General features: G+C 50.3%; 1 protein-coding gene across 1 annotated transcript in view; it reads right to left on the reverse strand.

Annotated features, from left to right (window-relative positions):
* efr3a (EFR3 homolog A (S. cerevisiae)) overlaps positions 1-23,352 on the reverse strand; it is a 66,200-nt gene that overhangs the window by 16,930 nt on the left and 25,918 nt on the right. Inside the window, exons 6-12 of the mRNA XM_084707857.1 lie at positions 22,212-22,333; positions 17,698-17,847; positions 13,140-13,280; positions 4,664-4,742; positions 2,475-2,610; positions 409-579; positions 101-215 (exon numbers count right to left, since the gene is read on the reverse strand). Of these exons, the coding sequence (XP_084563983.1) occupies positions 101-215; positions 409-579; positions 2,475-2,610; positions 4,664-4,742; positions 13,140-13,280; positions 17,698-17,847; positions 22,212-22,333 (914 nt within the window). The remainder of the gene's footprint in view (positions 1-100; positions 216-408; positions 580-2,474; positions 2,611-4,663; positions 4,743-13,139; positions 13,281-17,697; positions 17,848-22,211; positions 22,334-23,352) is intronic.

The raw sequence follows: 23,352 nt of genomic DNA on the forward strand, positions 1-23,352 counted from the left end.
GGAAACGACTTTAAAAAAAGCGAAAGTGTATTACAATGGTAAACATTTTCCACTGGTTCTCTCCACGTGAAGCTAGCTAGCCGAGGGGAGAGGGACTGACCCGATCTTGACCGTGTCTAGGGTGTGGCAGGGAGTGCCATCGACGGGCACCTTGCCCATGATGAACATCATCACCTCTGCCCGCTGGTAGTCTGGTAGGTTACCACCAAAGAAGCCTGAGGATACAGACAGACACAGAGAGAGAGAGAGTAAGAGAGAGAAAGAGTTAGAGAGAAAATAAGAGCGATAGAGAGAGAGAGAACGAGAGAGAAGCAATGGTCTTCATTCCTCATTCGGAAGACAATGAGTCTCAACGGTTGACAAGGTTGTTCCTCGCCGGGTGTGAATGCTGGTGGCCGGAGAACTGACCGATGGTCTGGATGATGGCGTTCTGGACGATGCGCTCCTCGTGCTCCTTGGGGCGGCCGCCGGACGAGGTGCTGACGGCAGAGCTGCGTCTGGAGGTCTCTCCCAGCTCAAAGTCCACGCTCATTCTCAGGTGCTTCAGCAGAGTGTTGAACACTTCCAGAACCGTGGGGCCTGACACACACACACACACACACACAGAGACACACACACACACAGAGACACACACACACAGACACACAGAGACACACACACACACACACAGACAGACACACACACACAGACATACAGAGACACACACACACACACACAGAGACACACACACACAGACACACAGATACACACACACACAGACAGACACACACACACAGACATACAGAGACACACACACACACAGACACACAGAGACACACACACACACACACACAGACAGACACACACACACAGACATACAGAGACACAGAGACACACACACACACACAGAGACAGACACACACACACACAGACAAACAGAGACACACACACACACAGACAGACACACAGACAGACACACACACAGACAGATATACACACACAGAGACAGACACACACACACACACAGACACACACACACAGACAGACAGATATACACACAGACACACACACACACACACACACACAGACAGACACACGTACACACACAGAGACAGACACACACACACAGACACACACACAGACAGACACACAGACAGACACACAGACAGACACACACACACAGACACACACACAGACAGACACACAGACAGACACACACACACAGACAGACACACACACAGACAGATATACACACACAGAGACAGACACAGACAGACAGATATACACACACAGACACAGACACACACAGACAGAGACCATAAACATCCATCTTCTTAAGTGCTGTGGGAATGACAGTGGTAATTGCGGAGCAGAATGAGCTGCAGGGCTGAGGGAATATTTGTCACGGGAAAGCCAAGCCACCTCTCATGACTTTCACAAAAAACTAGCAGCTACACTTGTCCATGTCACCACAGACTCTGTCTGCAGCAGTCGTCCCTCTGTCTAAACAGGGCTAATTCACCATGTCACAGAATGTAACACCTGGAATTAGCGCACCAAAGCAATATCTCCAGGTCTCTCCCTCAGGGCCTGATATTCAATAACAGCTGACTCTGAATCTTATGACTGCTTCTTAGTCCAATATTCAAGCCTTCCTCCAAGAGAAAGTTATATTTGCGAAGCTTGACCCGACGTCTGAAGTGGTTTCTGTCATATTGTGTGACTCTGCTCACCCGTCGCCTACGTAAAATCTTTTTCTTGTACGTATCAAAGTTCAACTACAATTCAGGACAGTTGTCTTGAAAGCCTGATGTACGTACGCATTTACATAGTTTAGAATGTAAACCTCTGCACTTGTCTTTGTATAATCACGCACAAAAAAACTATCTACTCTACACCGTCACCACAGAATAACAAGACAACACATCGAAACTAAAGTGGAAAGAGAGAAAACACAACAGAAACTAAAACTACAAACTCTCTAGAGGAGGAATGGAGGTTTGCACCCTGCTAAAGGACTTCCTACGACACCGAAACATACCTAACCAAAGAGTTGGTGGGCAAATGGGTTCAGGCTCAAAGAGCTCAGAGTTTTTTCGTTTCTGTTGAATCAGTCCTGTCGGGAGAGCGTTTTAGGTAACGGACCGGAGAGAGGAGAGCGCAGGAGAGAAGGAGTGTTGAAACACACTCAGCTAAAACGGGAGTAAGTCATGTTAAACACTGAAGCCATGAACACAATGCACACTGTGGATGGACTCGTGTACAAACACAGAGCCTTCCTTGGACCTTCCCATCACATCCAGAACAGCTGACATCAGGATGAAAACACACACAAACACACCTTGAACACGACACACTGCACTGCATCGATCCTTACAGGCTGACACTCTAACAGCCTCTCATGTAACCGAGCCACTGAAGGAGGTGTAAACAACACCCACCCTCCACCCCTCCACCTCCCTCCGTGGTGGAGGACAACAGGCGGACGGACTCACCCACGGAACCTTTGGCTGCTATGGCGACCGTTTCCAGGAGGACCTGCACGATGCCGGCGCGGACGCGAGGGGTGTTCTTGTTGTGAGCGTCCAGGTGACCCAGGACCTGCTGGATGACGTGGTGGGAGTGCTGGGCCTGAGGGGGCGGGGCCAGAGGAGGAAGTAGATTAGGGGGGCGGGGTAACAGGAGGAAGTATCCAAAGGAAATAAACAAAAACACGTCTGAAACAAACAGCTGTGGATCTGAACACTTCCTGTTTCGCCTAAAATACTATCCAAGGCTACAGAACATCCATTACAATGTAATGGTACAAAACCTAGACAGATTAAGCCCAGGCCCTAATCCCACTTGCATGCGTGCACGCACACACACACACACACAGAGATAAGCCTCATCGATTGTGTCCTATCTCTCAGAGCCACCTCTGGCCACCCTGGGAATCCAGACCGACTGGCCCATTAAAAGAACAACAATGAGAAGAAAAGAGGAGCTGGAAATGTCTGGGGAGGATGAAGTGAGGGAGGGAGGGAGGGAGGGAGGGAGGGAGTGAGGGAGGGAGTGAGAGAGGGAGGGAGGGAGTGAGGGAGGGAGTGAGAGAGGGAGGGAGGGAGAGATGAAGTGAGGGAGTGAGGGAGTGAGTGAGTGAGTGAGTGAGGGAGGGAGGGAGGGAGGGAGGGAGGGAGGGAGGGAGGGAGGGAGGGAGGGAGGGAGGGAGGGAGGGAGGGAGGGAGGGAGGGAGGGATGGAGGGAGGGAGGGATGGAGGGAGGGAGGGGGGGCGGGAGGGAGGGGGGGCGGGAGGGAGGGAGGGAGGGAGGGAGAACGAGAGGGAGGGAGGGAGGGAGGGAGGGAGGGAGGGAGGGAGGGAGGGAGGGAGGGAGGGCTGGGGATGCCTGTGTGTGTTGCTAGGGTGTAAGACAATCAAAAAGTTTGCTAGTTTTTCCACTTTGTTAGGAATGCAAGTACCAGTCGGTATATGTCTATCAACAAACATCTGTGTGTGCGTGTGTGTGTGTGAGAGAGAGCCTGGGATACAGTGGTGCAAAGTGTGCATGTTTGTGTGTGTGTGTGTATCAATGGAATGCGAGTCCCACTCTGGGTATACAGTATGTCTATCTTTGTGTGTGTGTGTGTGTGTGTGAGAGATACTGCAGAGTGAGTAACATCCCAGGGGCCCGGAGTTGAGTTCAAAGAAACATGAGTCACGGCAATTCCCACACACTGCCACTCTCCACCAGTCCGCTTTCTTTTCACACTAGTTCTCTCCTTCTCCCTATACCCCCCCCATCTCATCAACTTCTCTCCTTGCATGTTTTTCCTACTTCTTCCCTGACTTTCAGGGTTCCCTCCATGCTATTTAGAGAGCTATCCCACAAAACACATTTTGGGGGACTTTTCGCACTCATCGTTTGAACCACTCACTGTGAAACCCTTCCCTGTATCCTTCAAATGACAGTTCAAACCAAAGCGCTCTACCCGTATCTTAACGTTACAGTATAGACTAGGCTGAGATGAAAAGAAGTGAATGCGTCTGAACCCTCAACTTCTGCATTTATTTTGGGGGGGGATAATATCCTGCTGGGCTGCTTCAAAGATGCTCTGTTTGGACCCGGGGTCCAGGCCTGAGCCCTCTGGCTGTTCTGGGACTGGACCCACCACCCTCTGGCTGTGCTGGGATTGGACCCACTACCCTCTGGCTGTTCTGGGACTGGACCCACCACCCTATGGCTGTTCTGGGACTGGACCCACCACCCTGTAGCTGTGCTGGGATTGGACCCACTACCCTGTAGCTGTGCTGGGATTGGACCCACCACCCTCTGGCTATTCTGGGACTGGACCCACCACCCTCTGGCTGTGCTGGGATTGGACCCACCACCCTCTGGCTGTTCTGGGACTGGACCCACCATCCTCTAGCTGTGCTGGGATTGGACCCACCACCCTCTGGCTGTTCTGGGACTGGACCCACCACCCTCTGGCTGTTCTAGGATTGGACCCACCACCCTGTAGCTGTGCTGGGATTGGACCCACCACCCTCTGGCTGTTCTGGGACTGGACCCACCACCCTCTGGCTGTTCTGGGACTGGACCCACCACCCTCTGGCTATTCTGGGACTGGACCCACCACCCTCTGGCTGTTCTGGGACTGGACCCACCACCCTCTAGCTGCGCTGGGACTGGACCCACCACCCACCTGGATGGAGTACATGATGATCCGGAAGCAGGAGACGGCAAACTCGTTGGGGTCCCATAAGCGGTGGTTGTCGAGGTGCCTAGAGACGGGAGAAGAGACAGGGTTAGGAGCAGGGACAGTACTGACATCCAGGGTTCGGGGGATTTCTCTAGTTCTACCTGCTGTTGCAGTCTCCAGGAGCAGGGAGATAACAACATGTCTGCTCTTGTCTGGAGTCCTCTCACCTTTTGCCTCACTTTTGCATGAGGCTGACTTGGCACATAGTAGGGTTGGTAGATGGACAACAACCAGGTGATTTAAACAACACTTCCACAAAGGATATTAACAAAAGCGCTAAATAGCAATAAAGGGACAGTTGATGTTTTTTAATCAATAGGTAAGGCAGTGACAGACAGGACATGACACGGGCGCTGTAGGAAGTGTGTGTGAAGCAGTGCCCACTCATAGCTGGGATGTGTCTGTGTCTGACTACAGCTCCCAGTCACCACTGCAGGCGGCACAGTGAAAACAACTTCCTTTGTATTGCAGCTGTGGAGCGCAGCAACACAGCCACAGTGTAACGAGCAGCAGCGTTTGCCGTGAAGAGACCCATTCCAAACACGGACACAAGGACCCCCACACACCCCTAACATCCCTATCAGCCTCACCCTCCCCATTACCCTCCCTCTCACACCACACTCTCCCCCCCACCCTCACCCTCCCCATTACCCTCCCGCTGACCCTGACCCCCCCTCTCACACTCTCCCCCCCCCCCCACCCTCACCCTGGAGCGCTGACAAGGCCGGTTCCTCAGAGGTCTGGGCCAATCCCTTGTATTAGCACTTCACAGTGGAGCGCCCTCTCTCTCCCCCTCCTGTCTCCCCCTTCCCCCCTCCCCCTCCCGTCTCCCTCCTGTCTCCCACTCTCCCCCCTCCCCCTCCTGTCTCCCACTCTCCCCCTTTCCCCCTCCCCCCTCCTTCCTGTCTCTCCCTTCCCCCCTCCCCCTTCCGTCTCCCTCCTGTCTCCCACTCTCCCCCCTCCCCCTCCCCCTCCCCCTCCCCCCTCCTTCCTGTCTCCCCCTTCCCCCTTCCCCCTTCCCCCCTCCTTCCTGTCTCCCCCTTCCCCCTTCCCCCTTCCCCCCTCCCTCCTGTCTCCCCCCTCCCTCCTGTCTCCCACTCTCCCTCCTCTTTTAATTAGTGCCGGAAAAAGGGCCCCCCTTTCATGCCAGTCTACCTTTGACGTCCCAAGAACCCACTACGCCAGATAAAAGACCCAATCCCATTACGCCGTGATGGAGGGAGAACACAGGGAGGGAGAGATAGGGAGAGGGATGGATAGAGAAAGAGAGAGAGAGAAAGATTGCAAATAAACAACAGAGTGCATCTGGAAGGCAGACGGCCAGTAGGAGGACTAATGAAGAGGAAGAGGAAATGGGGTTGGCCCATCAAAAGGACTCCACTGGCTTTGGTTTTCCTTTTATTTGGTGTTAGGGATGTTAAAAAGAGAAGAGAGGAGAGAGAGAGCGATGAAAGGGCCCAGGAAAACAGGTTTCCATCAGAGAGGATCGTGAGAGAGATGAAGGGATGTTTGCAAACACAACTTGTCAGATACAAACGGCAACTGCAGTTGTAAGCGTTCCTCCTATGTGGAGCAGCATTGCTGGAAGGTTTGTGCTCTGCCGCGGATAAACCCTGACTCTGACCTGGCCCGGAGGCCCCAGCCCCTGCCTCCAGCCCCTGCCTCCAGCCCCTGCCTCCAGCTCCTGCCTCCAGCTCCTGCCTCCAGCCCCTGCCTCCAGCTCCTGCCTCCAGCCCCTGCCTCCAGCTCCTGCCTCCAGCCCCTGCCTCCAGCCCCTGCCTCCAGCCCCTGCCTCCAGCTCCTGCCTCCAGATCCTTCCTCCAGCTCCTGCCTCCCTCAGCTAAACGAGGCAGGACGAGGCTCCATGTCAGACGACATCATCGTCTCCTCTCTGAGATGTAGCGCTGGGAAGCTTCAGGGCGGCTCCATATCCACTCCCACGCTGGAGGCAGAACCCTGTTCAATCTCAGACGTACACCTACACACACACACACACACACACGCGCACACGCACACGCAGAGCAACACCTTTGCTCAACAGTGGGTTGGAAGGGCAGCTGATTCATAAAAGAGATCTATAACTTCTCAAAGCATGCCGCACACACACACAATCACATGCACCCAAACGTCCACACTAGCACACACACACACAATCACATGCACCCAAACGTCCACACTAGCACACACACACACACGACTCAATCAACGCGACATGGGGCCACTGGCCTTCCCGCTCTGTAATGAAACAGTGTCCCCTGTCAGAAGCACAGCAGTGGCCATCAGTCACCTCTGTCAGATCCTGTTCAATATCTGTGTGTGATGCTATGGGCCACCACTTCACAACCCAACAGCACCACTCACAATAGGCCTATTCACGAGACGGGAAAACGGAAGGGGTCGATGTTAGACGCTGTGTGTATGTTTGCGCTTTACATTTTCTTCACTTAGCTGACGCTTTCGTCTGAAGCTCTGTACCGGACGTGAGGCGGGAGATCGAGGATCTGCGTGCAAAGTTCTCCGGTGTCTCGGTGGTCAGAGTATAAGAGTGTTCTGTGCTCCCTGGCCACATCGTAACTACATCTAAGGAGAGGTGAACAAAAACAATACTATAGCGTATACTACAATACCACTACGATGAAGCTACAGTACTATTAGTACACTCGTGAGTGCAGATTTGGGCCAAACAGTGCAACATCAGGATCATGAATGGTAAGTGCAGGTAAGACACAAGGTTGTGAGTTTCACAAGAAGTGATTGGTCTGTTAAGTGCTGCTTTTGGTGCCCGTAGAAAAACAGAAGTTAAGAAGGTAATCGAAGTGAATCTTGAAGCGGGATCTTTATATCACAGTGGGGGATTAGAGGTTTATTTCAGACAAGAAAATCCCTAGAAATCCCTCATCCCTCAAACATTACTGGTTTTCTTCGGTTCAAATATGTCTTTAAATTGTGTCTTTTCTACAGTAGCAACCTACTGCTTATAAGAGAAAAAAGTATGTTGTCATGGCATCTAAACGAATGTGTACTGGTTTCATAATGGAGGAAGAGCTGAAGTCTTTCCATGTTTCTCCACTTCCTGCTCCTTCTCTCTCTTCCTCTTCCTCTTCCCTCTCTCTCTACATCTCTTTCTCTCCCTCTCACACCCCATCTTCAACTTACTCCTCTCTTAAAGCAAGCATACTGCCCTCCAGACAGAAAAACAAGAGGGGAGAGAGCGAGAGAGATGGAACGAGAGAGAGAGAGAGACAAAGAGATGGAATCGGAGAAGGGGGAAGAGAGAGAGACAAAGGGGAGATGGAATCGGAGAGGGGGAAGAGAGAGAGACAAAGAGAGATGGAGAAAGAGAGGGATAGAGAGGCACAGTGAATTATAATAGCACCTACTGTCGCCACGGTGACGTCAATCCAACCCCAGCCCCCACTCCCTCTTCCCTTCCTACTCCCCCCCTTCCCCTCTCCTCTTCTACCCTTCCACCCCTCCCCCCGTTAACCCCAATCCCATCTATTTTTAGAGCAGCCTCGAAGACGCTTTTCTCTCTCTCTCTCTCTCCTCCTCTTCTCTTTCCTTCTCTTTTCTCTCCTCCTCTTCTCTCCCCCTGTATCTGTGGGGTAGACAACCTGCGAGCCTGAGAACCACAGCAGGGCTGCGTTCACCATCACCAGAGCAGCATTCCAGGGCTCATTAACTACCCCACCTCCCATGACTGTGGGCACAGACACACTAACAGCACAACATAACAAGGTGCAGGCTGTTAGAAGTAGCATAATCGCGGAAGTTCAATAAAACCAACAGCCGTGTTCTCATGGTAATACAAACAGAGACGTCTCCCTTTCCCAAAACCCAGTGTTTGTTTCTGCGTTAATGGGCTGCAGTAGCACATTTTAGCCAGCAGGTGGCACATGCGTCTCCTTAAGCAGCCTTGTGAGCAGGTTGTTGTTCAAGGGAAGTTAAAAGGGGCTAGAAAGGTGGCCAAGTTCCATAGACACACAGCAGGTTTCTAAGTGTGTGTGTGGCTGTGTGTGTGTGGGGATGTGTGTGTGTGTTTCGCATCTCTGTGCTTCAGCTCTGTCTCAGCATGTACAGTACATGTTGCTCTAGGACAAAGTGTGTGTGAGAGGGAGAGTGTGTTTGTGTGTGTGTGTGTGTGTGGTCGCTTGTGTGCGTGGCATGGTGTGTGGTTGCTTGTGTGTGTGCGTGTGGGCGCGTGCACGCTTTTGGCACCCAAGCCATAGCTGAGTCGTGTTGGCGCGCGTCCCGCTTCCAGCTGGACCTGCCATCAGAGCCCACACCACAGGAGCCAGGAGAGGCCTGATTGGACGAGAGCAGAGGGACCCTCAGCTGGGAGGAGCCATCCATGACTCACCAAGCCAAGAGACACGGGCCACACGGTGCCACTCTAAACATGCCTCCATCCCTCCTTCCTCTCTGACCTCTCCAGTCATCTAAAATGACTTATGACTCATACAAGCTGCGCTGGATATCACAGATTCCCTGCAGGAGGGCAGACAGGAAGGTTGCAAGTTGGACACCATGTCACAGTCACAGATCCCTGGGGAGGCGTGACCCCCGCGACCCCTAACAAACGGACCCCAGGAAAGCACGCTTCGCTCAGTCTGTAGGGTCAGCTGCTCTCCAGCAAATTCCCTACTCAGAGGACCTCAGTCTTCCTGCCTCGCCCAGAAGACCTCAGTCTTCCTGCCTCGCCCAGAAGACCTCAGTCTTCCTGCCTCAACAGAAACAAAAAACACCACCAAGCCAGCAATCCTTCAGGAGTTATTGCAGTCCTATCAAATTTAAGTGCTAAAATATTAGTTATGACCACTGCAGCCATGGCAGTAGGAACATTTCCCTGATAGGATTTCTTAATTTAAATAAACAACGCATTATTCATTTTTATTTATTAAGTCACTAGATTTACACTAGAAAACAATTCCAACTAGATTTAAAATCTAAAAACAAGATGATCACATTCAGAAGTTTTGCCACGTGTATGCTACAGTAAGTGAATTAAAGTGATTCTTCTTCAGTTGCTTAACTTATGACTTTAACACATGACATTCACCCCCATTCCCACCCCTGAATTTAATCTGTTGGATTGGGATTCCACCAAGGTTAGCGGACAGGTCAATATGCCAACCTACAGTACAGCTACTATCGCTTCTTCATACATCCTCTCTCCCTCCCACCCTCCCTCCGCTCTCCTCTGAATGTATTTTCAGTTCATTCTGTTTCTTTAACTGAAATATGCAACATTCAAACCCCAACTTTAAACATTTTCAAGATTCATTTTAGCAGTCATTAGGAAACATCACACACACACAGACACACACACACACACACACACACATACGTGAACACCCCACTTAAGTTCTGGTGAACATCAAATACAGGCCAAAAAGGGATACAGGATATTCTAGACTTCAGAAGGCATTAAGTAGCCTCGTAATTACAGAGAACATTAGTCTTTTTAGATATTTCCTTCCCCTTGGAGAGGGAGACAGAGAGAGACAGACAGAGAGAGAGACAGAGAGAGAGAGAGACAGACAGAGACATTGAGAGACAGAGAGAGAGAGAGAGAGAGAGACAGACAGAGACATAGAGAGACAGAGAGAGAGAGAGAGAGAGAGAGAGAGAGAGACAGAGAGAGAGAGACAGAGACACAGACACAGAGAGAGAGAGAGAGAGAGAGAGAGAGAGAGAGAGAGAGAGAGAGAGAGAGAGAGAGAGAGAGCAGGGAAGACAGCTACGAGTGAGGCCTGTGTGAATGAAAAGATCACCTTAATTGGCAAAAGGACGTCTCAAAGTGTGATGAAGACATGTAATTAAAAGAAGGGCCTTTGCTTTCTGGGTTCACCAGCAATTAGCTTCCGCTGCAGCTGCTGTTTCACAACAGAGTGGAAAACGCTAATGGCCTAGCCATATGGACCGAGGGTCAAAGGTCATCTTTTCAGGATAAGGGGGTAAACACTAAGCTTTAATGGTATTAACTACAGTGGAGAGATATGAGAGATACGAGAGAAAATGATTACATATGCTACTTTATTTTCTCTTCTTCATAATTTGGCCAGATGTCAAGTATCCAAAGTAGAATGTAACTGATGCCTTGTGATACAATATTACATTTACATTTAGTCATTTAGCAGACGCTCTTATCCAGAGCGACTTACAGTAAGTACAGGGACATTCCCCCCGAGGCAAGTAGGATGAAGTGCCTTGCCCAAGGACACAACGTCATTTGGCACAGCCAGGAATCGATCTAGCAACCTTCAGATTACTAGCCCGGTTCCCTAACCGCTCAGCCATCTGACTCCCTATATCAAAAATGCAGGACAGCTATCTACTGGTCTCCAAGCAGTCGTTTGACGTCAACATATTAAAAAAGTACCAAAACTTGTTTGAGCACAAGGCTAGGGTACCTCAACATCATTTATAGGAGACATAACTTCCAGACTCTGGGCTTGAAAATTACAATCCACTGGAATGGAAAAAGTCTACCCTTCCTCAACTTCACTGACAATAAAATGATGATGATGACTGTAATAATAAGACCATTAGAAAGACACTCTGTGGCTCTCCTATTTGTCACACTCCTGGATGGTAATGAGTTCCACACACAGGAAGGGAGGAGGTGATTTCCTGAGTTACCCCGCAGGTGTGGGAGAGGGTGTGTGTGGGAGAGTGTGTGTGTGGGAGAGGGTGTGTGTGGGAGAGGGTGTGTGTGGGAGAGGGTGTGTGTGGGAGAGTGTGTGTGTGGGAGAGGGTGTGTGTGGGAGAGGGTGTGTGTGGGAGAGGGTGTGTGTGGGAGAGGGTGTGTGTGGGAGAGGGTGTGTGTGGGAGAGGGTGTGTGTGCGACAGTGTTTGGGTGTGTGTGTGAGGAAAAACAGCTATATGAAATAAGGACACAACAGCATTTTTGAGTCTCTCTATATCATATACACAAACAAACCCAGAGGAGACGATGCCACTGGCCGGAATCACACCCGGGTCCCCGGAGCCCCCGGGGCGGTGGCGTGTGTGTGTTTTGTCTTTGTGTGTGTGTGTGTGTGTGTCACAACATCATAAAGACAAACGACCCCAGTCCAGGTTCCACCTTCTCCTAAAGGTGGGCCCTGGGAGGCGTTCAAAGCTGCGACCACTAATGACTCCTCAGCTAAAACGGCCCCCCCCGTGCGACCGTCAAATCCTTCCCCCTCCGCTCGCTTCCAGCCAGGGTCATTCAGACGGTAATTGGGTTAAGTGTGAGCTTGAGTCCAGCGGAGGAGAAGGCCAATAAGAAAGTGTGAATTCAATCTGGAATCACTGAAGGTCTTGGGATTGGAACAGAAGGACTTAAGACCACCAGACCCTCCCTCTCTCTCTCTCTCTCTCTCTCTTTCAATTCAGCTTTATTAGCATGACAGTCACTACAACTGTATTGCCAAAGCCAGAGGCACAATAACAGATAACTTAGTACATATAATGAATAGAAGGCAAAATGTTAAGGCTGGTTACGGTACACTCAGGTTTTCCCTCATTTCATGACATTCTTTAAGAAATCGTCCAGATAGGGGGGCTGTGTGTCCCCCCCTAAGAGCACTTTCATCTTTTCATCATCGGACAGTGTGGTGAACGATGGTATAAGGGTTTCAAATGTATTAAAGAAATGCTGTAGGGTATTTCTGTAATGTTGGCAGGGAAGTAGAAAGTCCGTCTCTCTCTCCGTCTCCCTGTCCGTCTCCCTGTCTGTCTCTCTCTCAATCTCTCTCTCAATCTCTCTCTCTCCGTCTCTCTCTCTCCGTCTCTCCCTCTCCGTCTCTCCCTCTCCGTCTCTCCCTCTCCGTCTCTCCCTCTCCGTCTCTCCCTCTCCGTCTCTCCCTCTCCGTCTCTCCCTCTCCGTCTCTCCCTCTCCGTCTCTCCCTCTCCGTCTCTCCCTCTCCGTCTCTCTCTAACTTTCCCTTTGATTTCCTTTGTGTGTTGGGAGGCTTGCTGGGTGAGATGGGCAGAAGCCAGACTGTTCCTTCCTACCGTGTGTGGGTGTGATGTAAAAGAAATGGACCGAGAATTCAAATGATTTCGATTCAAACAGTCTCATGAGAACCCAAGCTCAGGGCTGGGAGGAAGCGTTCTCGGTCCACTTCCCTCCACGGCAGAGTAGGTAGTGGATGTGCCACTTATACAAAAGATTTTGGGTTGTTTTGTCGGGTATCTAGGTTTAGTAATCATGTGTGTGTGGATGTACGTATATGAGTGGGGTATAAGTTTGTGTGTGAGTATGTGTGTATATGTGTGTGTATATGAGTGTATGAGTGTGTGTGTATATGAGTGTATGAGTGTGTGTGTGTGTGTGTGTGTGAGTGTGTGTGTGTATGAGTGTGTGTGTGTGTAAGTGTGTGTGTGTGTGTATATGAGTGTGTGTGTGTAAGTGTGTGTGTGTGGTACTTACACTAGTACGGGTCGGACAGCGTTGTTCATGTTGCCGTAGGCGGCTCGTCCCAGCAGCTCTCTGAAGCAGCTCTCTGCCAGAGAGGCAGGGTTCTCCTCCCCCTCCTGCCCAGACACTGACGGGGTGCTGGGGTGCCCCACCCTGAGAGAGGGAGGGAGATAGGGGGGGGGTTACTGGATGCTTGTGTGTGGGGGTGGGGGAGTGTGTGTGGGGATGGGGGAGTGTGAGTGTGGGGGGGGAGTGTGTGTGTGTGAGAGACAGACAGACACAAAGAGAGAGAGAGAGAGAGAGAGAGAGAGAGAGAGAGAGAGAGAGAGAGAGAGAGAGAGAGAGAGAGAGAGAGAGAGAGAGAGAGAGAGAGAGAGAGAGAGAGAGAGAGGGTGAATGTGTCTGCTTGTGTGTGTGTGAAAGAGAGACAGAGAAAGATGAGACAGACATGGATAGAATGAGAGGTGATTGAGAGGTAATGAGTTACTGAAAGAGTTAGTGAGAGCAATCGAAGTAGGAAAAGAAAGAAAGAATGATGAGAGTAAAACATGGCGAGACTGATGAAAGAAAATATATAGGTTAGAGGCCAAAATATTTCATGCAGTTAGGAGGACAAATTCAACACCAGAGCAAACCTTCAACCAGGAGAGAGCCAAATAGAAAAACGCATAATACAGCAACTAGTGTAGCTTCCAGAAACATCTCTTATTGATTCGTTTAAACCACCTATCCAAAAAGGCACAAACATTGTCATACATCAAGCAGACGAAAATAGAAGTGTCTGATGCACGTTCTATAAGGATAATTAAACTGTCTGTCCGTCAACAAACTGGCGACCCATTGTGTGCGACAACGACAAAAAAAACTGGATCATTTCCCGTGGAAGCCGGCAACAGTCTCCTCAGGAATCAGAATCAGATTCAGATTCCGATTCCTGAGGAGACTGTTTTCAAACCTCACGCCTCACGGAGAAAGAACGATTCAATTGTTCTCAGCTCACATACATTCCATGGAAAATTAAACAATTATTGATTGTTTTCAAGGTGGGGGAGGGGGAGAAAAGGCAGGGAAATCTCAGACTAAACCCAGAACTGGCCTGGAAGGAGCCGTCCAGCCTATATGATCTGATTTTGGAAACAAATTCCCATTTCAGATGGACTTCAGAAGGGAGTCGGGGTCAAGCTCAAGAGAAGGCGTGAGGTTTGAAAATGTGTCCGACAAAGAACAAAGCATTGTTTTCTTTTTTTCTTTTTTTTTTTCAGGGTTGGTTAACAGCGGGAAACTATCAAGGTCGTCATCCTCAAAGCTCTGTGGCGTAACAACGTTTAGGAAAAGGAAGGAGAGAATCCTGGGAGGACGTGTTCTCTTGCTCTCTGCTGTCGCTGTTCCCCATCATGCAGGTCACGTAGAAGCCTTTGCTGAGAAGCAATTAACAGAATCCAACGTCCTTGACCGGTGCTTTGAACCAGGTCTCGCTCCAGGAAGATCAGAACACCGACACCCAACCAAGGGTTTGAAGCCATTTGTGTATTGCAGGATAGATCACAGATGTCGAGTGTCCTGCGAATGTGTATCTGAGGTGTTATCAGTTGTGTGTTTGGGTATATGCAAGTTGCACATTGTGGATGAAAGACTTGTGAGAGGAAGAGAAAGAATTACCGTAATTTTCGGACTATAAGGCGCACCGTTATATAAGCCGCAGCAGCTAAATTGAATGATGTGTACGTATATAAGCCGCACTGGACTATAAACCGCAGGTGTTTTAATGTTTATTTACCATATGTAATTAGTTGTCGGGAAAGAGATGGCTGCTTGAGGAAACTCCCATGTATTAACCGTTAGCCGTAAAAATCCATAGATTAGCCGCACCGCTATATAAACCGCAGGGTCGAAAAATGCTTATTATCTGAAAATTACGGTACTGACTTTACGATATTGGTTACATCATCGGGTCAGCAATATATATATACATAATTTTTGTATTACATTTTTTTAAGGCATATGAGCCATCTGACGCCACAACACAACTCCGTGTACCGTCCATGCCGGGGTATCCCAGCCCTGGGCAGAACGATCAATAACATTGATTGGCTGCTGACTTGAGAACCATCACCAACTGGGAACCAATCAATGCCTCCTCCTGGTGTCCATGCCGTCCCTGGTTTTGTGCTGCTCAGGCTGGGGCGAGATGCTTCACATGCTGGGCACACATTCTCACCACACAGGCAACGCAACCAATTAGTTGGGCTTGGATGCTTTTTTTGATTGTCATTTCAAAATGGCTTTTTTCCTCCTCTTGGTACACAGGGGGGAGGCAAGTCTGGGGTCGTTTTTTTATAGTTTTTTAACTGCTGTATTAAGCCCCAAAATGCCAGAATCTGAAGGTCAGAATCAAATGATAAAAAGGAGAAAGATGAGTAGTAAAATCAGAGAACTGGCTGGTTTGATTGAAACAAGTCATAATACAAGGTTGTGAGAATGTACTATACCAAAGCTTCTCTTCTTTGATGTGCCTGCACACACACACAAACACACACATAAAACAAACACACACACACACACACAAAACAACAAACACAACAAGGCAACTAAAACATCACACAGTACTCTGGTAGTTCTCCCATGCTGGTCGGAGGGGGGGGGGTTCTGCCAGCCTCAACGACCGGCTATCTCTCCCAAGCCAGACTTTTTCAAGTGTGGAGATTAGCTTTGCCAGTTGGGGCAAGTTTTGGGAGGATCATGGAGGATTACTGTCCTGGCCTGAAAACTTCTTGGACAAAACACACATCCTTTGTTGAAGTGACTGTAGATATAGGTCAGGGGAAACTCTCATGGCACTTATCCGATCTTGTCAACTTCAAAGCAGGTGGTAAGGAAGTAAAGATACTCTGGTGGAAGTCTACCGGGACAGGGCCTTTTAATGTGACAAGAGAGGTAGTAGGAAGGGGGACGGGGGGGGGACGGGGGGACGGGACGGAGAGAGAGAGAAGAAGGCGTCTTAGCCTCTTCTCTGTAGACATATTATTCCCCGGCTGAGGAGACTGAGGCTGTGATATAATATACGATTCAAAATTGATTTTTTTCTTCTACTCCAGAGTGAGCCCCTTCAAGGATTTTGATGCGTCGATCCTTTCGGTTTGTGTGTGGGCAGAGAATACGTAGGGCTTCATAAGGCAAGTCCAATGTAAAGATGATAGCCTGGGACTCTCTCCTGAGGACGGAAGGCAATCGTGTAACGGAATAAAGGCCAACGTGTGCCCACTTGGAGGGCCAACGAGATCGAGAGGCCAGCACTGCAAGTGTTGAAAGCCCCCTCGTTCTAAACGCCTTTGTCCCAATCCAATTAAGCCAGTGGCATAATTATTAATTAGATCCAAGAGGAGGTAAGGGTCACAATGTCTCCGAAAATAAATGACAGCCAGAGCGACACAGCTGGAGACAGGTGCACACATGCACCTGAATGTGATCTGTGCTCCAGGCACTAGCTGGAGGAGGTGAGGAACAAAAAGGACCGTCTTCCAAAAATAGCTCGGTTCACATGGAAACCACCCCGAGGGGCGGCGAGGAGGAAGAACTGGGGAGTCTGGGAATTATGGGATACGGAAGCCAGAGGAAGAGGACGGACAGGAGGGAGGGGAGGGGAGGAATAAGAGAGGGGGAGAGGAGGGGGAGTGAGAAGAGGGGGGCAGGGGAGGGGCAGGAGGAAGAAAAACAGAGGGGGATGGAGAGGTGGTGAGATGAGGAGATGGCGAGGGGAAGCCACAGTTGGGGGTAAGTCCCCTGGCTTAGGCTTACAGGGCAGCACTGATATGCTCTCTGGAGAAAAGCACGCCTGGGTAAAACAGTCACATGGGAGTTTTCAGAACATGATATTAACTGAGGCTCAACCTGGATGGCGGAGGGGTTTAAACCCAGCGAGGGGTTCACACATGGACGCTGACTCTGGGGGACATGGGTTTCGTTCCCATTTAGAGAGGAGGGGAAAAACTGCAACAGCAACACTCAGGAGAGAGGGAAGGAGAGACACACGGCTGCTCCTGTACGTGTGTGTGTGTGGGTGTGTGTGTGTGTGTGTGTGTGGGTGTGTGTGTGGGTGGGTGGGTGTGTGTGTGTTGGGGTGTGTCGGGTGGGTGTGTGTGTGTGTTGGGTGCGTGTGTGTGGGTGGGTGTGTGTGTGTTGGGGTGTGTGTGTGTGTGTTGGGTGTGTGTGTGTGTGGGTGTGTGTGTGTGGGTGGGTGTGTGTGTGTTGGGTGCGTGTGTGTGGGTGAGTGTGTGTGGGTGCGTGTGTGTGGGTGCGTGTGTGTGGGTGTGTGTGTGTTGGGGTGTGTTGGGTGGGTGTGTGTGTGTGTTGGGTGCGTGTGTGTGGGTGCGTGTGTGTGGGTGGGTGTGTGTGTGTGTGTGGGTGGGTGTGTTGGGTGTGTGTGTGTGGGTGGGTGTGTGTGTGTTGGGTGGGTGTGTGTGTGTTGGGTGTGTGTGTGTTGGGTGGGTGTGTGTGTGTTGGGTGTGTGGTGTTTGAGGTGTGTGTGTGTTGGGTGTGTGGTGTTTGAGGTGTGTGCGTGTTGCGTGTGTACCTGTCCAGGTCTTCTGCGTCCTGCATGTTGAACAGCATGGAGGGGATGAGCTTGTCCATGTGCTGGGGCTCCCAGATGATGGCCTGCAGCTCGTCATTCACAGTCTTCCTCACCACCCCCTGCAGCCCCTTGATCCCAGCCACCCGGATCCTGCACACACACACACACACAGTCAGAAACAGCAACGCACACACTTCCACTGCCCTACACACACACACCTTAAAGCAAATACTGTGACAACAGACTCCAAAACGGTGCGTAAATGACAATAGAGCCGAACAGGCAGCGACGACACATTGAATCCCCCTCCAATGCCTCGCTTCGTCATGTGTCTGTGAGTGGAGTGAGACAAGTGGAGCCGCAGGTAGGGGGCAGTGGTCAGACCTTGCTGAGTCGCTAATGTAGTCAACGCAAGAGGAAACTCTATTTGGGAACCCCATCTACATTACAGCCACATGTTCAGCCAGGAATGAAAAAATGAGAGAGAATTTCTGTTTGTTTATTTCGTTTCCTGCCTCAGTCTCACAAGTTATTGAGTCATCTGATATAATACAAATAAATCCCCCTTTCTCCTTCCTAAATGCCAACCTACCCCCCCATCCAGCCACCTACCCCCCTATCCAGCCACCTACCCCCCTATCCAGCCACCTACCCCCCTATCCAGCCACCTACCCCCCTATCCAGCCACCTACCCCCCTATCCAGCCACCTACCCCCCCATCCAGCCACCTACCCCCCTATCCAGCCACCTACCCCCCTATCCAGCCACCTACCCCCCTATCCAGCCACCTACCCCCCTATCCAGCCACCTACCCCCCCCATCCAGCCACCTACCCCCCTATCCAGCCACCTACCCCCCTATCCAGCCACCTACCCCCCTATCCAGCCACCTACCCCCCTATCCAGCCACCTACCCCCCTATCCAGCCACATACCCCCCTATCCAGCCACCTACCCCCCTATCCAGCCACCTACCCCCCTATCCAGCCACCTACCCCCCTATCCAGCCACCTACCCCCCTATCCAGCCACCTACCCCCCTATCCAGCCACCTACCCCCCTATCCAGCCACCTACCCCCCTATCCAGCCACCCTCCCACCCCCCTATCCAGCCACCTACCCCCCTATCCAGCCACCCACCCCCCTATCCAGCCACCTACCCCCCTATCCAGCCACCTACCCCCCTATCCAGCCACCTACCCCCCTATCCAGCCACCCTCCCACCCCCCTATCCAGCCACCTACCCCCCTATCCAGCCACCCACCCCCCTATCCAGCCACCTACCCCCCTATCCAGCCACCTACCCCCCTATCCAGCCACCTACCCCCCTATCCAGCCACCCTCCCACCCCCCTTTCATGAGCTCCCAGGCCCCCACCACACACCTCTCTGGAGCAACATCTCAGCTAGCAGAGGTGTGATCTCTCTGCACCAATAATTAACAGTGATATTGCTGGTTTGGGTGCCATATCCTGAGCCAGACGCAAAGACAAAGAGGGAAAAAGAGCTAAACCAAGAGAAAGAAGAGAAAGAAGAGGAGGGAGGGAGGGAGGGATGGAGGGAGGGAGGGAGGGAGGGAGGGAGGGAGAGTTATGGGGAGATGGAGGATGAAAAAATTGAGAGGCAGAAAGAGAGCAGGAGACAGACAGAGGAAACGAGTGGGAGGAAGAGAGAGAGAGAGAGAGAGAGAGAGAGAGAGAGAGAGAGAGAGAGAGAGAGAGAGAGAGAGAGAGAGAGAGAGAGAGAGAGAGAGAGAGAGAGAGAGAGAGAGAGAGAGAGAGAGAGAGAGAGAGAGAGAGAGAGAGAGAGAGAGAGAGAGAGAGAGAGAGAGAGAGAGAGAGAGAGAGAGAGAGAGAGAGAGAGAGAGAGAGAGAGAGAGAGAGAGAGAGAGAGAGAGAGAGAGAGAGAGAGAGAGAGAGAGAGAGAGAGAGAGAGAGAGAGAGAGAACCCAAGCGTTGCATTAATCCTCTCTTGGGTTTATTAGACTCGGAGGCTCCAGGTCTCTGCGGTGCCGGCTCCTTCTGAAGCAGCCGAGCGGCTCTGCAGCCTCTCCTGGGGACCAGGCTATTTATACCTCCACCGCAGGCTGGCGGCTGTGGCTGGCTGCTGGCTGGCTGCTGGCTGGCTGGCTGCTGTGGCTGGCTGCTGTGGCTGGCTTAATGGCTGGCTTAATGGCTGGCTGGCCGGTTCAATTGTTCAATGGCCCAATGAGTGAGACAGTCTGCTAGCCAATGACTGATTGGCAGAGTATCCAATATCAAAAACAGGCTTCGGGTCAGCTGACTGACATAAATGACTTCATAAATTAAACTTGATGAGCAGACTTAGTTAATAGTGCATACGATTCTGTAGAAAAGTGGTTTTCAACCCGATTCCTCAGGGGCCACTGTCCTGCATGTTCTAGATGTTTCCCTGCTCCAACACATCTGGTTCAGTCAACTGCTTTAGCAGAGCTTCGTAACGACCCAATACTGTTCCCACACTTTACAGTCAAAATAAATGTGATTAAAATGAAGAATCTTATCTAAAGATGAGATATTATCATTGACTTCCACAGATGCACTGTTAAAATAGCTATTATGATTACTTATATGGGGATAAGTAGCTTGGTGATCTTAATAGAGAGCCAAACTCTGGAAATGTACACATCAGACCCAGGTGAGACATGGAGAGTAATCGTATAATTAACTCAGAATCTCTATGATGGTTCACAAGATTAATATTGCTTTTCTTCATCTGAATCAGATGCTACACACACACCCCTCCCCTCAAACACAGTCCGCACACACACTCCCACACACCATCCATCTCAACCATTTTCTTTCAACTCAATGAACTGAGCAGAATTGTATTCCTGCTGGGAGGACAGGACCACACTGTCTCCCTGGGGACAGAGAGGGAGGGAAGCGAAAGATGGAAAAACGGAGAGATGGGTAGGAAATATGAATCACATGCTACAGTGTATCCATAGCGATGAGTGGACTGAAGTCCCAGTAGAGATGACAGGAGCTGGCTGTGGAGTAGCCACATCGCTTGGTGGGATTGACTACTTGACAGGAGGGAGTCTGGCTGTAGATGATAGAAAGATGGAGATGGGTGGGTTCAGAACTAACACATACACACAATAACGATCCTTTAAAAAGGGGTGCGCACGACAGTCTCAATCACTTGCAGATCATTTGAAAATGATTGTCGTATACGAATGATTTGCGAAGGTAAAATTGTGTCTAAGAGCGTCTGCCAAATGACTAAATGTAAATGTAAGCCTTGCAGACACATAATGGGAGCCTCCATGAGGTTAAAGTAGGGCCCGTCTGGTCCAAATCAATGTATTGATTTCTAGGATGCTTTGTTTGCACAACATATCACTAAGTAGAAGAAACAACGTGATGTGTTTCTTTAAATGGTTTGACGGGCAGCAGATGAGGTGGGAGGAGAGGAGGAGAGGCAAGAAGAAGTTGAGGGAATCAAGAATGATGATTCCACTCTTCGTTGTGTGAAAAACCCTCCAGATAATTTTCATGACTGCGGTATTTAAAAAAAGCTGAATGGGTTCATCAAAACAGTATCTTTGTTGCATCTGCGTATTCCCGCAACAGATAGAAATACTAAAGACAACTGATTAGACGATGATTACACAAGCTCAACAATGAAGGCTCCGTCTCTCGCTCTGCTGCTAACGAGAGCGCTACAACAGCTAACATGCTACTTCAGCTTCACAAACCACTGGGGGAAAAAAAAGAGTCCCTGAGAAGATTGAGTTCATTAGCTGTCCTGACGTCACTCTTCCTTCTACTCAGATGGGAGTCAGATGGCTGAGCGGTTAAGGAACCGGGCTAGTAATCTGCAGGTTGCTAGATCGATTCCCGGCCGTGCCAAATGACGTTGTGTCCTTGGGCAAGGCACTTCACCCTACTTGCCCCGGGGGAAGTGTCCCTGTACTTACTGTAAGTCGCTCTGGATAAGAGCGTCTGCTAAATGACTACATGTATTCACACACTTCAACTCAGTTGTCTCCAGTCTCTGAGATGTCTCACTTTCAATCCAATTAGATGTGTCTACAATGTCTAACATACTCTGGTTTACAGACTGATTATGAGTAGTTGGGGCTCTACAGTGAATTGTATCGCCTTTTAAAATGTAGAGTCTGTGATACCATATGGTTAAACAGTGAGATAGCTTTCCCCACAACAGGAGCACAACAATCACCTCAGGGTGGAGCAGGCAGGTTGCCCTCAGCAGTTGTGCTCTACTGCGGTCTCTCTCAGCCCCGGTCCTCGGGACCCCCTGCCCTGCATGTCTTAGATGTTTCCCTCTTCCAACACACCTGCTTCAGATGACTGGGTCGTTATCATGCTCAGCAGAAGCCTGATAACGACCCGTTCATTTGAACCAGGTGTGTTGGAGGCATGAAAACATCTACAACATGCAGGGCAGGGGACCAGGGTTGACGAAGGCTGCTCTACGGAGCCTCACCTGAGGTCCGGCCTCACTACAAACATGCACCTGGTCGCTCACCTGGTCCGGACCTCCTGGTCCTCGTGTGTGGAGTGGCACATGGCGCTGAACTGAGACACGAAGAAGTCGTAGCGGCGGTGATAGGACGGCGTGTCCTCCTCGATGTTTGCAAACTTGACGAACTGAGGGAGAAAGAGACAAAAGTTTCAACGAGTCTTAAACAACTCTCTTACGTCAAGCTCTAGAGAGTGACTAATGAACCTGATGAACCTAATGGACCACAGATAAAACTGTACGAAGTAGCCTCAGGATCCTCCCTAAACCGCTAGACAAAGACTCATATAGCTCGGGAAGGTTGTTAGAATACATTTGAACAAAATGACAGTTGGAACAAAATGACAGTGCTAATATACCTGGGAATAATTACTAGCTGGTGCTAATCATAATCATCATCGGGAGGGGAACATTCACCTCCTGACAAAGGTGAGCGCAGCCTGAAGACTAATGAACACGGTCATCAGCAGCCATTGTGAACGCCTGGTCTTCCTGTGGTGAATCTTTCAAGCTTCGACCTCAAAGTGAAACTTATCATCAGCTCTTGGGAGTGCTTCCCTGCTGCTCTCCAACACACACACACACACACACACACACAACACTGACTTCCCCCTTCTCGTCTTCAGAAATCCCTGTACTCCAAATGCCCCCCTCCCCCATACAACGGCCAATATGCCACTTGACATACCCTTTATAATCCTGTTGTTTGCCAAGGCCACCCCCCCCCCCTCCCTCTTCCCAATTGATTGTCATTCAGCCTCATCGACTCAAACGCTAAAAGCCTGCGGCTACCTGGTGATTTAGCCCAATTTTCTATCCAACCCCACTTGGACATAATAGGCTGGCTTGCGAGCTAAGTTTGTGTACGTGTGTGTGTGTGTGTGTGTGTATATGGACCAGTAGCTGATGGCAAAGTAACATGGCAAACCCCTCGATGACCAAACGTGATGAATGAGGGGAACCAGGACTCATCTCCTCCATGTATAATTGTCCTGGACTCTACCATCGACTGAAATAAAACATTTTATTGGGTCACATTCTTCAGCTATATCACCCAGTTCTACTGGAATCACAAAAACAAAAACAAAAACAAAACAGCCTTCCAGTTCATTGATTTCCAACAAGGCCTGCTTCCCACTCTCGATGG

Source organism: Hypomesus nipponensis, chromosome 10 (assembly GCF_054491055.1).
Source record: "Hypomesus nipponensis isolate SF chromosome 10, ASM5449105v1, whole genome shotgun sequence".
In the NCBI taxonomy this organism is placed as follows: Eukaryota; Metazoa; Chordata; class Actinopteri; order Osmeriformes; family Osmeridae; genus Hypomesus; species Hypomesus nipponensis.